General features: G+C 36.3%; 1 protein-coding gene across 1 annotated transcript; it reads left to right on the forward strand.

Annotated features, from left to right (window-relative positions):
• Positions 1 to 7,550: 7,550 nt before the first annotated feature.
• Positions 7,551 to 8,530, forward strand: LOC105307933 (olfactory receptor 4F3/4F16/4F29). Its single transcript, XM_011383615.1, has one exon. The coding sequence runs from the start codon at positions 7,564 to 7,566 to the stop codon at positions 8,503 to 8,505; it is 942 nt and encodes a 313-aa protein (XP_011381917.1). The 5' UTR covers positions 7,551 to 7,563; the 3' UTR covers positions 8,506 to 8,530.
• Positions 8,531 to 18,622: the final 10,092 nt, after the last annotated feature.

An 18,622-nucleotide genomic window follows, 5' to 3' on the forward strand; every position in this document is an offset into this window, starting at 1 on the left:
TAAATTCTACAACCATTTTTTTTTCAGAAAAGTTTTGAATTTTTTTCTGTTTAAATTTTTGTAACACTTTTTTTCCTTTTGTTAGAGATTTCTCTGGTTCATATCATAAAATAAAGATAAAGAGTATATAAAAAATAAAATGATAAATCTTTATTTTTCATAAAATAATTTTATGCCTCTTTTCTCCATTCTTCATAATCCTATGAGATAGTTTCCTTGGACTTATGACCTCATTCTGAGAACCTCAGAACTCTAACACATCACTTGGTCACCATCTTGTACTATAGATAATTAACCGCCTCTTTCAAAATGGCAGTATTTTTATAGCTTCTTGTCCTAGGGAGGGTGGGTGGAAGGATGTGGGCAATGCTTATGCACAGGAGAAAGTTTAGGTTGTGGGACATCTCTGACTCTGACTATCTTGCCAGATTAGGTAGGTGGTGGTGATGAAGGGGCAGAAGGATTGGTGGACTTTATATGTACTCTACCACAAGAAGAATCTCCTTCTCAGATTCCTATGCTTCCAGGGAGGAAGGATGTAACAAAATGGGCAGAAGCAGAAATTATATAGAAAGGAAGATTCAGGGCAACTGTATAGAGAAAGGCACATGAAAGAAAATGAAGTTGATTTTAATGAGAATCCATATATGGGAATCAAGATATGAGAGAAAGAGTAGTTCTTATAAGTTTACGATTATTGTCCCTGTTTTTAAGATCTCTGATCTATATTCCTTTTTTTGCTATAGGTCAGCTTCTCTTTAGCTTCACTTGCTGTATTGGTCAGTATGTAACTTGGTCAAACAATTTCAATGTGAGCTCTAACCCCCATGGATCTCTGTTTCTTTTGATATTCCATTCTGCTTATTATGTCAAACAAAAGTACTTTTCTGAAATTCCCAGGATTGAATTCCTAATCATTGCTGAATGGTGTCACAAAAACATTCCAGCTAACATTTGTCCAAGTACATGATATCCATTTTTAATAAATTACTTACAGTTGCTTGGAAACAGTCTCTTAACTGTTCATAGATTTCTGCCACCTTACAAATTTTCTACATGTAGCATATTGCCTTATTTTCCCACCTTTTTTTCCTCCAAAACTTCTTTCCCTATATTACTGAAATTACTTGTCATTTGTAATTTTACTCTTTGTCATCATTCATTACCTCCCCACAGTCTTGATTCTCTCTTTACTCTTTGATTTCACCTGCTTGTTTAATGACACCAATAATACCTCAGCCCTAAATCTATGCCTTTTTTAGTCTTTTCCTTTTTGATCACTATGTTCCTGTCTCTCTTATTTATTCTTGTTGTGTACAGAAACAGGGCCTTTTTAAGGCAGATAATATGTAAAAATAAATACAATAGAGAGGGAAACATGGATGATATAGAAGAGACGGGGGGAAAGTTGGAGTGGTTCTTGAGTTTGCAAGAGGTAAGAGTTATAATGAATGAGGTTAGGGTTTGGCTAGATCCTTGTTGCTTTGGTTTAGAAGGAAGAGAAGAGAAAATATTTTTCTTCTGCTGTCTTAAATTAGAATTCTGCATCTATTTTCAAATGTAATGTGGCAACTAATTTTCTTTTTTGTGGTGGTCATTCTTATGTGATATTTTGATTTTGCCTTATAAAACAAATGGGCAACTTTGCACCTTTACTCTGTACTTTTTGACATAATTTTGTCAAAGAGATATGCTGTAGAGAATAAGAAATAATGTTTTAATCCTGGGTTAGAAGATGAAACAAAATTTATTAGCTGTATAATTTGGTTTAATACATAGAATGAAATTATGCAGTGATAAAAATACTTTGCAATGCTGTTCTGAGGATTCAATAAAATAATATGCAAAAGGACTGATTTCCAAAATCACTTTATTTTCACAGTTTAGAATATTTTTTCTTTTAAAAAGCTCAAAAATTCTGTACCCAGCTTTAAAAAATACTTTTCTGTATTTTTATATTCTTAAGATAAATATGTTATTGAAAATATCATAAAAGGATTAAAATGAAAAGGTCACTTAAAAGTTTTCTGTGGAATGTATATTCAGTCACCATAATTTAGAAGTAGCTCTAGATTATGGCAAAAAGTCACTTTGTTGTGAAAATTATAAACCTCTTATCTCTTCTCATTAAGGATAATTCCTCTTCACTGCGTAGCTACCTTGGGAAAATCAAAATGTAGGTGATGATCTCATTCTGGCAATCCCAGATCTCTGCAACATCACTTGGTCACTGCCCTCTGGAGCTGTAATTATCTTCCATCTAACTGTGATATTGTTTTATACAGCTATCTGTTTATGTCTGTCATGATCCTGAATAGGACCTTGTCGATTTTGGGGGGGACCATACCTGAATTTTAGTGATGCTGATTTTATTTCCCTTGGCAAAACAGGTAGGTGAGAGGGATGAAAATAGTAAGAAATCAGAGAGCAAAGATAGAGATATTCTAGAGATAGAGATAATTTTGGTGATGAGATAGAAATTTTCTGAAGCCAGATCCACTCTACTACAGCAGTCTCTTAATTGGGCTTCTTCTCTTTTTTGTCCCTTCCTTCCAGTTTTTCTGTCACACTGACAAATAAATTGCCTTCGTTAAGTACTGGTCTCATAATTAATTCCTTGCTCTTACTCATTTATTTATTAACAATGCTCAATCCTCTTAAGTTAGAGTTTGAGGTAAGGTAAAACTAGTCTCTACTTTCTCATCTTATTTTCCACTGTTTGCTATAAAAATTTCCATTTTCCAGGCAACCTGCACTCTTCACCATTATCTGAGTACCTTGAACTTACCTGTCATTTCTCATATTGTATTATCTGCCTGAGATTATTTTTCACACTCTTTTTATGTATTATATTTACTATTAATAAAAGCTCTTCTCAGTGCCACATTTACCACTTTGTCTTCTCTGATCATAACAGCTGGAGTTTTCTTCCACTTTACTCAGGTTCTGCTAAGTTTGTGACATTCATCTTACTGTGCCTATTGGATATTTGCTTAAGAACTAGAACTACATTGTCCTGAGTTGCTGTCTGTATCCATAACTGATTGTTTGACATTCATAAACTATCCTTGTGTTTTCCACCTGTACAGGGTTAGCAACAGCTATTGTGGCTAAAATATGTTAAGTGGATCTTGAAAAAAAGTGATAGTTTGGACACAAAAATCTTTTTTCCTGAGAGGCAGGTATTTGTGGGTTTGCTTCCTCTTTCTAGGCAAGTTCATGCAAATTTTTATCTGGTGGAGCACAACCTTTGGAAATTCCAAGAAGCAGCCCCGCAGATACAAATGACCAGTGTTATCTGAGGTGGTCAGGAAAGACATGAATATAGTTTATGTGAGAATTTATGTGAAGCAGCCCCCATGTGGATACAAATGACCAGTGTTATCTGAGGTGGTCAGGAAAGACATTAAAATGGTTTATGTGAGAATTTATCTATGGCTTTGGCTGTAGGGAGAGGAGAGGTTGGGAAAATGATATGGCATAACTCATTCGTTGACAAAGCGCAAACTTCTTACAAAGCAAGCCCTGAGCTGTGTCTCCACTTAGTAGCAAAATTATTCTATGAAAAATATTCCTAATGAAGATATTCAAGCTACTGGAAACCAGCATAGACATGAAAACCTAACTTGAAACAAGCACTACTTAATTATCTCAGAATAATGGGTGAAGAATTAAAAATTTTATTAATACTTGGAACTGGAACATATAGCAACCAGCTGATCCTTATTATGTATTAGGTTCCACTTATTTTTGCCCCCACAATATGGTAGGTACTGTATTAGGTATAGGTTACGTATATCGTATCACCTAGTTCCCACCACACCCTGCGAAGAAGATGTTGTCCTCACCTTTTACAAATGAGGAAACAGAGAGGTTAAGTAACTTTCTCATGCTCACATAGCAAGTGAGCAGTGGAGCTTGGATTCAAACACAGGCCTGATATATTGCAAAGGCCAAGCAGCTCACAGCTCTACTGTAGGCTTCTCAGATGAGAGTAGCAGCAATAATTTATGGATGATTTACATTTGCATTGCATTGTAAAAAGCAATGTTTCCATTTGTTATCATATTTGATAGTCACAGAAGTTGTGTGAGCCTGGATGGAGAGGTACTGAAGGAGTTTACCTTTTTGAACCAAATCACTTGAGTAGAGGTGGAAATTGGATCCTCCTGTTTACTTTCATCTGAAGTCTTGCACAAACTTGTTTCCCTCTGTTCTTCTATGCTTTCTTTTGTCTTTTTCTTTTACTTTTAGTATCATAAGGCATATCTCTTCTAATTTCTCCTTTCTTTGTGTCTTTCTCTTTTTTCACATTCTTTCTTTATACTTCCTTTCTTCCTTATTCATTTCTACCTCTCAGATCATTGCCAAGCTTCATGAAAAGAAGTTGAGTGTTGAACGTAGGTTTACAGAGGAGAGTTTCATCCTATCCCTAAATAAGATATAGGCTGTGGAGGGTGGGGTGCCTCTGGATAGAAATTCTTATGGTTATCATCAATTTTGAGAAGAGAAGTGTTCTTTTTTGCATGTGTAGTTTACTTGAAAAGATGATGGAGAGATCATTGGAGTCATGGCTCCTAGAGTGTGTAGGGGTTATCTACCAACCTCTCATTCTGAAAATATTCACTGACTTTCACACTTAGTTATGAACTTTGGGTGATATACAAATTAAAAATTTTAAACATTATGTTAATAGCTAAGGCTCTACAGATTATAAATCAGGGAGTTTACCACTCATATTTAAAAGGACAGGTCTCATTCCATTCTCTAGGTGAAAACCTTGACCTCTCTAGATAATACTAGTCTTTTCTTTTGAACTTCTATTTTTTTGTCCCTCACACATTAAACAAATTATTATCTCTACTGTTTCTATGGCATATATCATATGCTGCCCTTATATTGCAGCTATTATGTGAGTGGTTAATATCTTTCCAATGTTTTATTGACTTAAAAAAGACCCTCTGAGTATTATCGACTGGAATTGTCAAGAAAAACTTTACAACACAATTAAGAACTTTTATTGACTTCTGAGGAGAGTAAAATATAGAGAAGCAGAATTGATGGTAGGATAACACGTATTCCTTCAAATATTTTGCCACTGCTGTGTCCTTTCAAATGAGCACCAAAATAAGAAGAATGAGCACTCAAAATGTGGCAGCAATGAACAATCTCATTTCTGTGTACAGTTTACTTCTAACATTTAATTATTTCCTTTTTCAATGTATTTAGTTATCGTCATGCAAAATAATTTAGTGAAAATAAAAGGTAGTTTTTATAAATGCTGGTGATTGGTATCAGTTTTCACTCAGAAAATCACATTTAAAATTTTTTTTTTCTTTTTTAGGTTATTTTTTACAGGATCTGTAATTTTTGGAACAAGAATCCAGAGACCTGGTTTCTGGTTCCTCCTGTTCTGGCACTAGTGTGACAATGAACAATTCAGTTTACATTTTTGAGTCTCAGGTTTTTCGTAATGGTCAGTTTGGACCAGGTTATCTCTTAAATCAAAGTACTAGTATGATTCCACTGAGTGCTGATTTCCCCACAAAAGTCTTCATATTTTTTTCATCGGTTGTTGATTACCTCTGGCCTTCTCTACAATGGCTCAGTCATTCATCCATGCATTTTCCTCCCATCAGTCCTCTTCATTTCGTCTGTCCCTTCCAAAATGAGCAGCATATGTGGTTCCCTGTTCCCCAGCTCAGGCTCACAGATTTCTGATGACTGAAGAGTATGAGGCTACAGAAAATGTGTTTCTTGAGACTATGGACTGCAGATGCAGAAGGTGGCAGCAAAGTCATTTGACTTAGTTGAGTATAGAGAGACTCAGCTCAGTTGTGGTGAGCTAGAATTGTGTTCAGATCATAGCGAGAGCTTCTGGGAGTTTGGGAGCAGAGAGGTTGTTAAGATAGATGAGAGCATCAACTTGACATGCATTTTTGTGAGAAGATTCTTCAGGTTTCTGGAGCTGTGTCTGCAAAAGGAGAAGAATGTTTATATGCCTGTTCTGCATCCCGGCACCTTCTAAGGGAATAAAACTTTGAGAGCTGTTTTCAGGGTGCATCCTCTACTGGAAATTGACTATGGTGGGTATTTGGAATTCTCTTCACTCCATCCATCCTCAACCTGCTCCCACGCAAACATGTTCCAAACTTAAAAGGCACCAACCCTTTAACATCACCTTTAGGTGCATGTAATTAAGCCAAGGAGAAAGCTCTGCTGCCCTTCTGTATTGTTATTTAACGTTCATTTCATTTCGAAATGGGCTAAAAGCTTAAAAGTATGAGTGATCTTGGAGACACGACATACCTGCATATATTTCAGACCAGTAAGCATGGTGATATCAAATATTAGAGCAGGTCACAATAAAGGACTAAATACAACTGAGCAAACAAAGGGAGTGAGTGAGTGAAGCTGAGATATTTATAAAGAAAAAAATTAATATTTCAATGTTTCCAAGTGCTGGTCATAAGCACCTTAAACTATTTGGACAAATAGAAGCTGTTTACAGGTGTATTTCACATCCTTTGTGATGATATAGGCATATGCTTTAGCAGAAATTAGGGTAAAATCTCAAATATTTGTATATGTCTCAGGCCTGAGTAAAAGTCTTGCAGGGCCAGGTGCTGGCATCAGAGGGAAACTCATTGAGTAGTATGGCCAGCAGAGAGCTCTGTATCATTTTGACAGAACTCTTAAAAAATGGGAAGATTCAGTGGATGAACCTTGAGGATATTCTTATAAGTGAAATAAGCTAATTGAAAAAGATACATGCTGTGTGATTCCACTTATATGAAGTATCTAATGTAGTTAAATTCATAGAAACAAAAAGTAGAATGGTGATTTCCAGGGGCTGAGGAAGGGGCTAAGGGATGTTGTTGTTTAATGGGTATAGAGTTTCAGATCTGCAAAGTGAAAAAGTCCCATCTCATGTTTCAGAAAACTCTCATTCTTAGACAGTGATCCACTGATTAATAGTAGTTTTTGCCAGACTCTACACTCGAAATGTAAATTGTATGGAAAAAGGAATATGAAAATGGCCATAAAAGGAAGATGAAATGTGTTGATATGGGAAAGTAGAGTAAGATATAATAGGTATACCTGTCTAATTTCCCTTTGGGGGTAATGAAACACATTCATTTCAATCTACTATCTCTCTCCCTTTGCGGGTAAGTATACTTTCTTGCTTGTATATTCTGTTTCTTGTTGCAGGCCCTTGTGAAACTTCTGTTCTTGCCTGATTCTCCTATAATTTTAGTCCCTGAGAGATGTTGCTGCTAGTTCCAATCATGATATGATCTCTTGAGTTATGCTTATACCATCCTCATCATCAACATCATCATCATCACCACCATCACCACCATCATTATCGTCATTATAATTTTGCAAGGGTGAAGCATTGGACAATCAGGTAATTCTCATTTGTTGTGAACAGTGCAACATAATTAATCATCCCTAATAATCATCATGATGACTATTAATGAAAGAATTAATATCATCCCTAATTTCTTTCTCATTTTCTTATTTCTCATAATTTCAGCCACAGCCCAGTTGCATGGATCAATGGAAAGTGGGAATCACTCAGGTGTGTCTGAGTTTGTGCTTGTGGGACTCACTCATTCATGGGAGATCCAGCTTCTTCTCCTGGTGTTCTCCTCTGTGCTTTATGTGGGAAGCATGACGGGAAACATCCTCATTGTGTTTTCCGTGACCATCGATCCTCACTTACACTCCCCCATGTACTTTCTACTGGCCAGTCTCTCCTTCATTGACCTAGGAGCTTGCTCTGCTGCTAGCCCCAAGATGATTTATGACCTTTTTAGAAAGCGCAAAGTCATCTCTTTTGGAGGCTGCATTGCTCAGATCTTCTTCATCCATGTTGTTGGTGGTGTAGAGATGGTGCTGCTCATTGCCATGGCCTTTGATAGATATGTTGCCATATGTAAGCCTCTCCACTACCTGACTATCATGAGCCCACGAAGGTGCGTTTTGTTTCTGACTGCTGCCTGGGCCCTTGGTGTCAGTCACTCACTGTTCCAGCTAGCGTTTATTGTGAATTTGCCCTTCTGTGGTCCTAATGTAGTGGACAGTTTTTACTGTGACCTTCCTCGGCTTCTCAGATTGGCTTGTACGGATACCTACAGATTGCAGTTCATGGTCACCATCAACAGTGGGTTTATCTGTGTTGGTTCCTTCTTTATTCTCCTCATCTCCTACATCTTCATCTTATTTACTGTTTGGAAACGTTCATCGGGTGGTGGTTCATCCAAGGCCCTCTCCACTCTGTCAGCTCACATCACTGTGGTCCTTTTGTTCTTCGGTCCAACCATGTTTGTCTATACGTGGCCACACCCTAATTCTCAAATGGACAAGTTTTTTGCTATTCTTGATGCAGTTCTCACTCCATTTCTGAATCCAGTCATTTATACACTCAGGAATAAAGAGATGAAGGCGGCACTGAAGAGAGTATGCAGACATTTAGTGATGTACAGGAAGATCTCATAAGTGATCTGATAAGGCCTTCTCATTAACCATGGTGTAGCCCTTTGTTTCTATCTTGGATATTTTAGATTTAAGAACTTTGAAGCATCACATATTGATTTGAATGTTGTCAGACCTTGAACATAATTCTTAAGTAAGGAATGAATTTATTCCTGGGAAACAGTGAGCCATGAAAACAGTATATCTATGTAAGTCCCACCAAATTTTCTTCAGCAATGTTATGTAGTTTTCAGTGAAAGGTCTTAAATATCTTTTCTGAGATTTAAATATTTAAAATTTTTATGTTGTTTTTAGTGCTTTTTTTGTTTAATTTACAATTATTTATTGCTAATATGCAAAAATATAGATTTTTTTTGTTAATCGACATGTATGTATCCTGAAAACTTGTAAAACCTATTACTTCTACTAGGTTTTTATAGATGTAGTAGAATTTTCTTCATAGATGATAATGTTGTCAGCAAATAAAGACGTTATAGTTTTTTACTCTAGTGTGAATTCTTTTATTCTTTTTTTTTTTTTTTGTCTTATTGCACTTGATAGATCAAATGGTGCAATGCTGAATAGAAGTGGTTAGAGTGTATATCCTTGAATTATTCCTGTTCTTAAAAGAAGAGCATTCAGTCTTTCATCACTAAGTGTAATGCTGGATGCCCTTTATCCGGTCGAGGATGTTCCTTTCTGTTCTGTTTGCTGAATGTTTTTAAACTCAGGAATGTATTTTGGATTCTGTAAAATGCTTTTTCTTGTTTAATGACAGGGAATGTTGGCCTTTAAAAATATATTTTCTCATTTTAAATTTACTGCAAGAGATTTGAAGAACTGACATGATTTTTTTTCTTAAATGTTTGGTAAAATTCACCAGTGAAGTCATACGTGCCTGGAGTTTGCTCTGTGCAAAGATTTTCAACTATAAATTTAATTTTTGGTAATTTGTGCCTTCCAAGAACTTTGTACAATCATCTATGTTGTCGAATTTATTGGAATAAGTTGTTCCTAATATTTCCTTATTATCTTTTAAATATCTCTATATCTGCAAAAGTTCCCTCTGACATTCTCTGTTTTACTTACTGGCATGGCTAGAGGTTTTACAACTTTCTTGATATTCTCAGAGAACCAGGATTTTATTTTATTTTTTCTCTATTTTTTTCTGTTTTCTGTTTCAATAATTTCTGCTCTCATTGTTTATATTTATATTCTTTTCTGTTTCTTTTTAATTTCCTTTCCCCCCCCAGTTTTTCTCCTTATGTAAATTTTTTTATTTTTCAGTTACAGTTGATATATAATATTATATTATTTTCAGGTGTACAACATAACGATTAGACATTTATATAACTTGTGAAGTGATCACCCAAATAAAACTCTTACCCATCTGACACAATGAATTGTTATTACAATACTACTGACTATATTCCCCATGCTATAATCTACATCCTATGACTATTATGTAACTACCATCCCCCATCTTCCCTCCATGCCCACCAATCTGACAACCATCAAAATGCCCTCTGTATCTCTAAGTTTGTTTCTGTTTTGTCTGATCAATTATTCTATTTTCTAGATTCCATTTGTAAGTAAAATCATATGACTTACTCCACTTAGCACAATACTCTCTAGGCCCATCTGTGTTGCAGATAGCAGCATTTCATTCTTTTTTTTTTTTTTTTTTTTTTAAGGCTGAGCAATATTCTATTGTATACACATACCACCTCTTCTTAACCATTCATTTATTGATGGACACCAAGGTTGCCTCCATATCTTGGCTATTGTAAAAAAAAGGCTGCAATGAACATATGAATGCACATGTTCCTTCAAAGTAGTATTTTGGGTTTCTTTGGATAAATACCCAGGAGTGGGATTGCTGGGTCCTTTTTGTGTCTTTTTTATAGCCTTTATTTTAAACTCTATTTTGTCTGGTATAAGTATTGTTACCCCAACTTTTTAAATTTTTGTTTCCATTTTTATGAAATATTTTTTTCCATCCTTTCACTTTTGGTCTATGTATGTCCTTTGATCCGAAGTGAGTCTCTTGTAGACAGTATAAGTGAGTTTCTTGTAGACAGTTTATTTTCATTTCCATTAGCCACCTTATGTATTTTGAATGAAACATTTAATCCTTTTATATTTAAAGTAATTGTTGATAGATATGTACTTATTGCCATTTTATTATTCATAATTTTGATCTTTTTCTTCTTCTTTCTTAAAGAAGTCCCTTTAACATTTCTTGTAATATTAGTTTGATGATGGCGAAGTCCTTCAACTTTATGTTGTCTGAGATGCTCTTTATCTGTTCTTTGATTCTAAATGATAGCTCTGCTGGATAGAGTAATCTTGAATGTAGGTCCTTGCTTTTTATCACTGTGAATATTTTGTGCCAATGTCTTCTGTCCTGCAAAGTTTATGTTGAGAAATCAACTGACAGTCTTATGGGAGCTCCCTGTAGGTAACTATCTGCATTTTTCTTGTGGCTTTTAAGATTCTCTCTTCATCTTTAACCTTTGGAATTTTAATTATGATGTGTCTTGGTGTGGCCCTCTTTAGGCTCATATTGTTAGGGACTTTCTATGCTGCCTGGGCTTGTACGTTTATTTCCTTCACCACATTAAGAAAGTTTTCCATCATTATTTCTTCAAATTTGTTTTCAAATCCTTGCACTCTCTCTTCTCCTTCTGGTACTCCTATGATGATGTGAATGTTGTCCCAGAGGTCTCTTAATCTATCCTCATATTTTTGGATTATTTTTTCTTGTTGCTGCTCAGATTGGGTGTTTCATGGTACTTTATCATCCAAATCATTGATTTGATTCTCTGCTTCATGTAATCTATTATTGGTTTCCTCTTATGTATTCTTTATTTGTTATTGCATTCTTCATTTCTGACTATTTTGTTTTGTTTTGTTTTCTATCTTTTTGGTCTCCATTTTTATGTTTCCTATCTCTTTGTTAAAGTTCTCACTGAATATACTTATGACCAGTGTTTTGAACTCTGCATTTATTAGATTGCTCGTCTCCATTTTGTTCAGTTCTTTATCTAGAGCTTTGTTCTATTCTTTCATTTGGGACATGTTTCTTTGTCTCCTCATTTTGTCTGCTTCCTTGTTTCTATGTATTAGGTAGAGCTGCTATATCCTCTGGTCATGATAGAGTGGCCTTATGTAGTAGATGTGCTATGGGGTTCAATGGCACAGTTTCCCCAATCATCTGAGTTGTGTGCTTCAGGGGTAACCCTTGTATGGGTTGTGTGTGCCCTCTTGTTGTAGTTATGCCTTGGTTGCTATTTGCATGACAATGGAAGGGATTGACCCTCAGGCTGGTTGTGAGAACTGGCCAGTGACTAGAGTGGAGGAGCTATGGTGCAGGGACTGGCCCTATAGTGGAACAGGATTTGCTTTAGCAGGGCTCTGGTGCCTTCCCAGCCTTCCCTTTTGGAGTGTCTTTTGTGGAGGTGGTTGGGTGATGCTCTGGTATGGTCTGAAGCTGGCCACCAGGTTTGTAGGTTCTGAGGCCTCTTGGAAGAGGCTCTGTTGTAGGCCAAGTTCAGTTGCTGCCTGTGTTTTGCCCAGGGCCACTTGGTATGAGCTACAAAGTGATCTGAAGCTGGTTGCTACTTGTGCTGGACTTGGAGGTACCTGGGAGAGGCTAAGATGTGAACTGAGGCTAGTTGTCACAAGTGCTAGGCTTGGGGACACTTAGCAAGAGGTACAGGGCATGCAGAGGCCATATGCTGACTGTTTGGGGTTTGTGAACCTTTGAGAGATTTTAGGAAAGTCCATAACATGAACCAAGACAGATGGTTTGTGTAGAAAAGCCACTGGAAGCAGCTTGGGTGGGCCCAAAAGTTGGGTGGGTCAGGGTCTCAAGGAATCACGAGGGTAGAGCAAACCAGTGTTAGCTAGGTTGCTGGACACTCAGATATGATGCTCACTTGTGTCTGCATATTGGGTGAAGGGACAGTTCAACAAAGGAATAATGGATTCTGCCAGCTTTTCTGTCTGGGAGAAAGCTGCCCTTCCAGTCCTGGTCCTGAAGCTAAATAATTCATTTCCTTCCTGCATATCCCTGGTGCCTTTCAAGCTGCTGCCCCAGCTCTGGAGCTCACAGCGAGTGAGCCCATCAGCAAGTTCATGTGTGGGCCTTTTAAAAGGATTGCCTGGAACTACAGCAGCCATCCTTCTTATTCAGCCACAATCTCTGCTGGTATTCACAGCCAGAAGTTACAAGGACTTCTCTTCCTGGCACTGGAGCCCTGGGCTGGGGACACTGGTGTGGGGCTAGGACACCTCACTTCTCAGGGTGGCCCTCCAAAGTTAAGATATCTCTCCCGATTTTTTCCCTTCACACATGGATGTGGGATCAGCTTATTACATGTCTCTGCTCCTCCCACCAGTCTCCACAAGACTTCTTCTCTATATCCTTAGTTATAGCACTTCTGTTTGGCTAGGCTTCAGGTTATCTCAATGATGGTTGTTTCATAGTTTAGTTGTAATTTTGATGTGGTCCTGAGAGGAGACAAGCACAGCATTTACCTTCTCTGTCATCTTGACTAGAACTCTTTCTTCGTTATTGCTTTAGATTAAAACCATAATCATTCATTTGAGAGTTTTCTTCTTTTCTAATACAGGCAATTAGTTATATTAATTTCTTTCTAAGGACTGTTTTAACTGCATTACAAATTTTCATATATCTTGTTTTCTTTTCATTCAGTTCAACATACTTTCCAATTTTTCTGTTAGTTTCTTTAACACATGGGTTATGGTTTTCATGGAAAGATTCCAGATGTCATTCCGTTATTGATTCTAATTTATTTCCACTATAGTAAATAACATACTTTGAATGATTTAAATACTTTTAGAGAAGAGAAGAGAAGAGAAGGGAAGAGAAGAGAGAAAGGAGCAGAAAGCTTTTTAAAAAGACATAATGGCTGAAAACTTCCCATATCTTGGGAAGAAAATCAACATCCAGCATCACGAGGCCCAAAGGACTCCATATAGGTTGAAATTAAAGAGATGTACATAGAGATACATTATAACCATATTGTCAAAAGTCAAAGATAAGAAGAGAATTTTGAAGCAGCAAGATAAAAGTGACTCATCTTATATAAGAGAGCCCCCATAAGACTCAGTGCAATGACACATTCAAAGTGCTAAAAGAATAAAACTGCCAAACAGGAATGCTGTATTTGGCAAAACTATCCTTCAGAAATAGAGAAATAAAGACTTTCTCAGATGAAAAAAGTTGAGGGAGTTTATCACCATTAGTTCCGTTTTATAAGAAATGCTAAATGGAGCTCTTCAAACTAAAACAAAAGGATGCTAATTAATAAGATGAAGAACATTAAAGTATAAAGCTCACCAGTAAAAGGGAATAGATAGTCAAATACAGAATATGCTAATAATGTAATGATGGTGCTTAAATCACTTTCAACCCTTTCATAAAAGTTAAAAGGCAAAAGCAATAAAAGTAACTAACCATATTAATTTAATGGGTATACAGAATCAAAAGACGTAAATTGTAAAATCAGTAGCATAAAGTGTTGTAGAGGGTAAGAGAAAAGTAAAAGTATAGAATTTTTATATGTGATGAAAGTTAAGTTGTTATCAGCTTAAAATAGACAATTATAATTATATGATGTGTTATGTAAGCCTCAAAGTAAACACAAATAAAAACCTATAGTAGATACACAAAATGTAAAGAGAACGGTATTAAAAGATACAACAACAAAAAATTACAAAAAAAGACAGCAGGGAAGAATAAAAGGAATAAAGAAAATAGAAAAGAGTCAGAAAATAATGAGCAAAATGGCAATAGTAAGCCTTCGCTTACCTATAATTACTTTAAATGTGCATAGATTAAATTATCCAGTGAAAAGATAGAATTACTGAATGGATAAAAACATGATCTAGAATCAGACTGGAGAAACATGGCAGAGTGAGAGATATCACCAGATATCTCCTCATGAAACAACAATAAACTGAACATCAAAAACTCAACCAAAAACACCCAAACTGCACATCAGCAAGTCTGAGCATGGGTTCTGTGTATAAGAACTACTACAGGTCTGAAACCCAGGTGTCGGGAGGTGGACTGGGAGAAATAAAGAAGCTGCTTCTCACAGCCACCAGAGCTCCCTGTAGGAGGAGGGGAAGGGGAGAAGGTGCAGAGTTTCTTGAACAGGTCTGCCTGGGAATGCAGTGAGCTCCACGCCGCCAGTGGCAGGGCCCAGTCATCAGGGCAGAAAGCAGAGAAGCAGGATGGCAGAGAAACAACAGTTGATTTTTACTGGCCATGGTTGCAAACCGAGGCTGAGCCTCAACCCCCAACCCCCAAGCTAAGGGCCTCTCCCCCGTATCCTCCAAGACTGAACACCACGGAGCCAGGGGAATCTGAGCAAACACTACCAAAACTGTCGCTAACACTGATGGGGATTGAGACTGAAGGTAGTGAGTGTGATTAAACATCTACGAGAAAAAAAAAGGCATTATTAAGGCTTTATATCAAGCAGGGACCCAAGAAGCTTAGACGCCATCTACCAGAAACCAAAAGAAAAGCATCTTCTTTGAAGCAGGCCCAACGAGAGAACTTTATATAATAAATCCTGGAAAAACAACAGAATACACTTCCATTAATGCCTAGGTGGAGAAATAGTCCATTAAACACCATGAACAACCAAGGTGACAAGGCATTGCATAAAGAAAGAGAAAAATTTCCAGAAAATAAGCTTACAGACATAGCAGATATGTGACTTAAATGATAGAGAATTCAGGATGGTATTTCTGAAAAAACTCAGTGAGTTCTGAAACGAGACATATCAACAATTTCAGGAATTACAAAAACACCTAAATGAGCAGAGTGAGGAGATCGAAACCATAAAAACAAAAACAAAAACAAAAAAACCCCAGAATAGAACTTCTGGAGATAAAAAGCACACTATAAGAGTTGAAAAATGAAATAGCAAGCTTGGGAAATAGAGTTGACCAAATGGAAGGAAGGATCAGTGATATCGAAGAGAGAAATCCAGAAACATATCAGAAGGAAGAAGAAAGAAACCAAAGAATGAAAAATAATGAAAGAGAAATACAAGAACTAGCTGATACCACTAGGAGAGGAAACATAAGAATAATGGGCATTATCAAAGGTGAGGCAAAAGAGCCGGGACTAGAAAGCATTTTAGACAAATAGTTGACAAGAATTTCCCAAATCTAAGGAATGAGCTGGAGCTTGGTATTCAAGAAGTCAACAGAACACCTAATTATCTCAACACAAAAAGGCCTTCACCAAGACACATTGTATTAAAATGATCAATAATCAATGAGAAAGACAAAATTCTCAGGGCAGCCAAGGAAAAGAAGATGGTAACCTATAAAGGCAAACCCATTAGATTATTGTTGGACTTTTCGGCACAAGCCAGAAAAGAGTGGAATCAAATATTCAAAATATTAAGTGAAAGGAACTACCAGCCTAGAATAATATATCCAGCTAAGCTCTCCGTTAGATATGAAGGAGAAATGAAGACCTTTCCAGACATACAAAAATTGAGGGAATTCTCCACTACGAGGCCTGCACTACAGGAAATACTGAAAGATGTTAGCTCATCTAAAACTAAATGACGAAAATAAAAAAATAAAAAAAAACAATAATAATTAGGAGTAAGAAGACTAGAAGGCAAATAGAAGCACAGAAGTGCAACCCTTACTAAGAACAAGGCATTATATCTTAAATAATAAGAGAATTGCTATAGCAAGATAGTAATGAATGTTCAGCACACATAGGAACAACCTGAGACAACAATGACTGAAAAGGGGAGGATTCAAAGATCCAAATTCACAAAGGTGAATGGAGATAAGGCACATGCAGAAGAAAATGGATGACAGTATATATATAACTATCTTTTATATATTCATAATGGTAACCACACACCAAAGATTCAGAACCATTGTATATAACATAAAACAGGAAGGACAAAAGGCAAAACCTACAGAAGCCAACCAGGACAAAGAAGCAATGGAAACACCGAGCTACCAGAAAGCAAAAGATAAAATGGCCATAAGAAGACCTCATATTTCAACAATCACCCTAAATGTAAATGGACTGAACTCACCAATAAAAAGGCACAGAGTTGCAGAATGGATCAAAAACAAAATCCAACCATTTGCTACCTCTAGGAGACATATCTCAGCTCCAAAGACAAATACAGACCCAAAATGAAAGGGTCTAAAATGATATTTCAAGCAAATGGCATTCAGAGAAAGCGAGAGTAATGGTACTAATATTGGAGAATATAATCTTCATAATAAAAAGGTAAAGAAAGATACTGAGGGACACTTCATAATAATAAAGGGAATCATGCACCAAGAAGACATAACACTTATTAATATCTCTGCTCCCAATCAGGGAGCCCTGAAATATGTAAAGCAATTACTAACAGAACTAAAGGAAGAAACAGACCAAAACACTATCACAGTAGGGGACCTAAATACTCCACTGTCAGATATGGACAGATCATCCAAACAGAAAATCAATAAAGAAATAACATCTTTAAATCACACATTAGACTAACTGGACATAATTAACATTTATAGAGTCTTACATCCGCAAACAGCTGCTTACACATTCTTCTCTAGTGCTCATGGAACACTCTCAAGCATTGACCACATACTGGGACACAGAGATAGCCTCAACAAACATAAGAGAGTTGAAATCATACCAACTGTATTCTCTGATCATAATGCTTTGAAACTAGAGATCACCTGCAAAAAGAAAGCAGGAAGAATCACAAATACATGAAAATTAAACAACATGCTACTGAAGCATAACTGAGTGAGAGAAGAAATAAAAAGAGAGATCAAGAAAAATGATAATGATAGTACAAAATATCAAAACTTTTGGGACATGGCAAAAGCGGTCATAAGAGGAAAGTTCATATCATTACAGGCTTGTCTCCAAAAAGAAGAATGAGCCCAAATAAACAACCTGACGCTTCATCTTAAAAAACTAGAAAAAAGAACAAATGAAGCCTAAAGTCAGCAGAAGGAAAGAAATAATCAAAATTAGAACAGAAATAAATGAAATCGAAAACAAACAAACAAACAATAGAAAAAATAAATGCAAGAAATGCTGTTTTTTTGAGAAGGTTGATAAAATTGACACTCCTGGCTAGACTCACTAAAGAAAAAAGAGAAAGGACACAAATGAACAAAATCAGGGATGAAAGAGGGGAAATTATGACAGACACTGCAGAAATATAAAGGATCATACTAGAGTACTATGAAAAAGTATATAACACCAAATTTAATAACCTAGAAGTAATGGACCAGTACTTAGAAAAATACGACCTTCCTAGACTGAATCAAGAAGAACTGGAAAATCTAAATGGACTGATCACAGTATGGAAATTGAAACAATTATCAAACAGCTACCAAAAAGTAAAAGTCCAGGACCAGATGGCTTCACCAGTGAATTCTACCAAATATTCAAAGAAGATTAAATGCCTATTCTCCTCAAAGTCTTCTAAAGAATCAAATAGGAGGCAGTACTTCCCAGCTCATTTTATGAGGTCAATATTACCCCTATAGCAGCCTGGTAAAAATAACACAAAAAAAGAAAACTACAGATCAATATCTCTCATGAACACAAATGCAAAAATCCTAAGTAAGATACTAGCAAACCGAATACAGCAACATATTGAAAAGATTATAAACCATGATCAAGTGGGCTTCATATCAGAGGCAAAAGATAGGTTCGGCATAGGCAAATGGATTAATGTGATACACCACATAAACAAATTAAAAAATAAGAATCATATGATCATATCAATAGAAGCAGAAAAAGCCTTTGACAAGATACAGCATCCATTTATGATCAAAACACTTAACAAAATCAGTATAGAAGGAAATTACCTTAACATAATAAAGGCCATGTATGACAAACCCTCAGCCAACATTATACTTCATGATGAAAAACTAAAATCTTTCTCTCTAAGATCAAGAACAAGAGCTGTCCACTATTGCCACTGTTATTCAGTATAACATTGGAGGTCCTAGCGAGAGCCACCAGGCAAGAGAAAGACAAAAAAAGGAATGAGGCTGGAGGCATCACTCTTTCCAATTTCATATAATTTGTAGTATA

This window comes from Pteropus vampyrus, unplaced genomic scaffold, assembly GCF_000151845.1.
Source record: "Pteropus vampyrus isolate Shadow unplaced genomic scaffold, Pvam_2.0 Scaffold533, whole genome shotgun sequence".
NCBI lineage: Eukaryota > Metazoa > Chordata > Mammalia > Chiroptera > Pteropodidae > Pteropus > Pteropus vampyrus.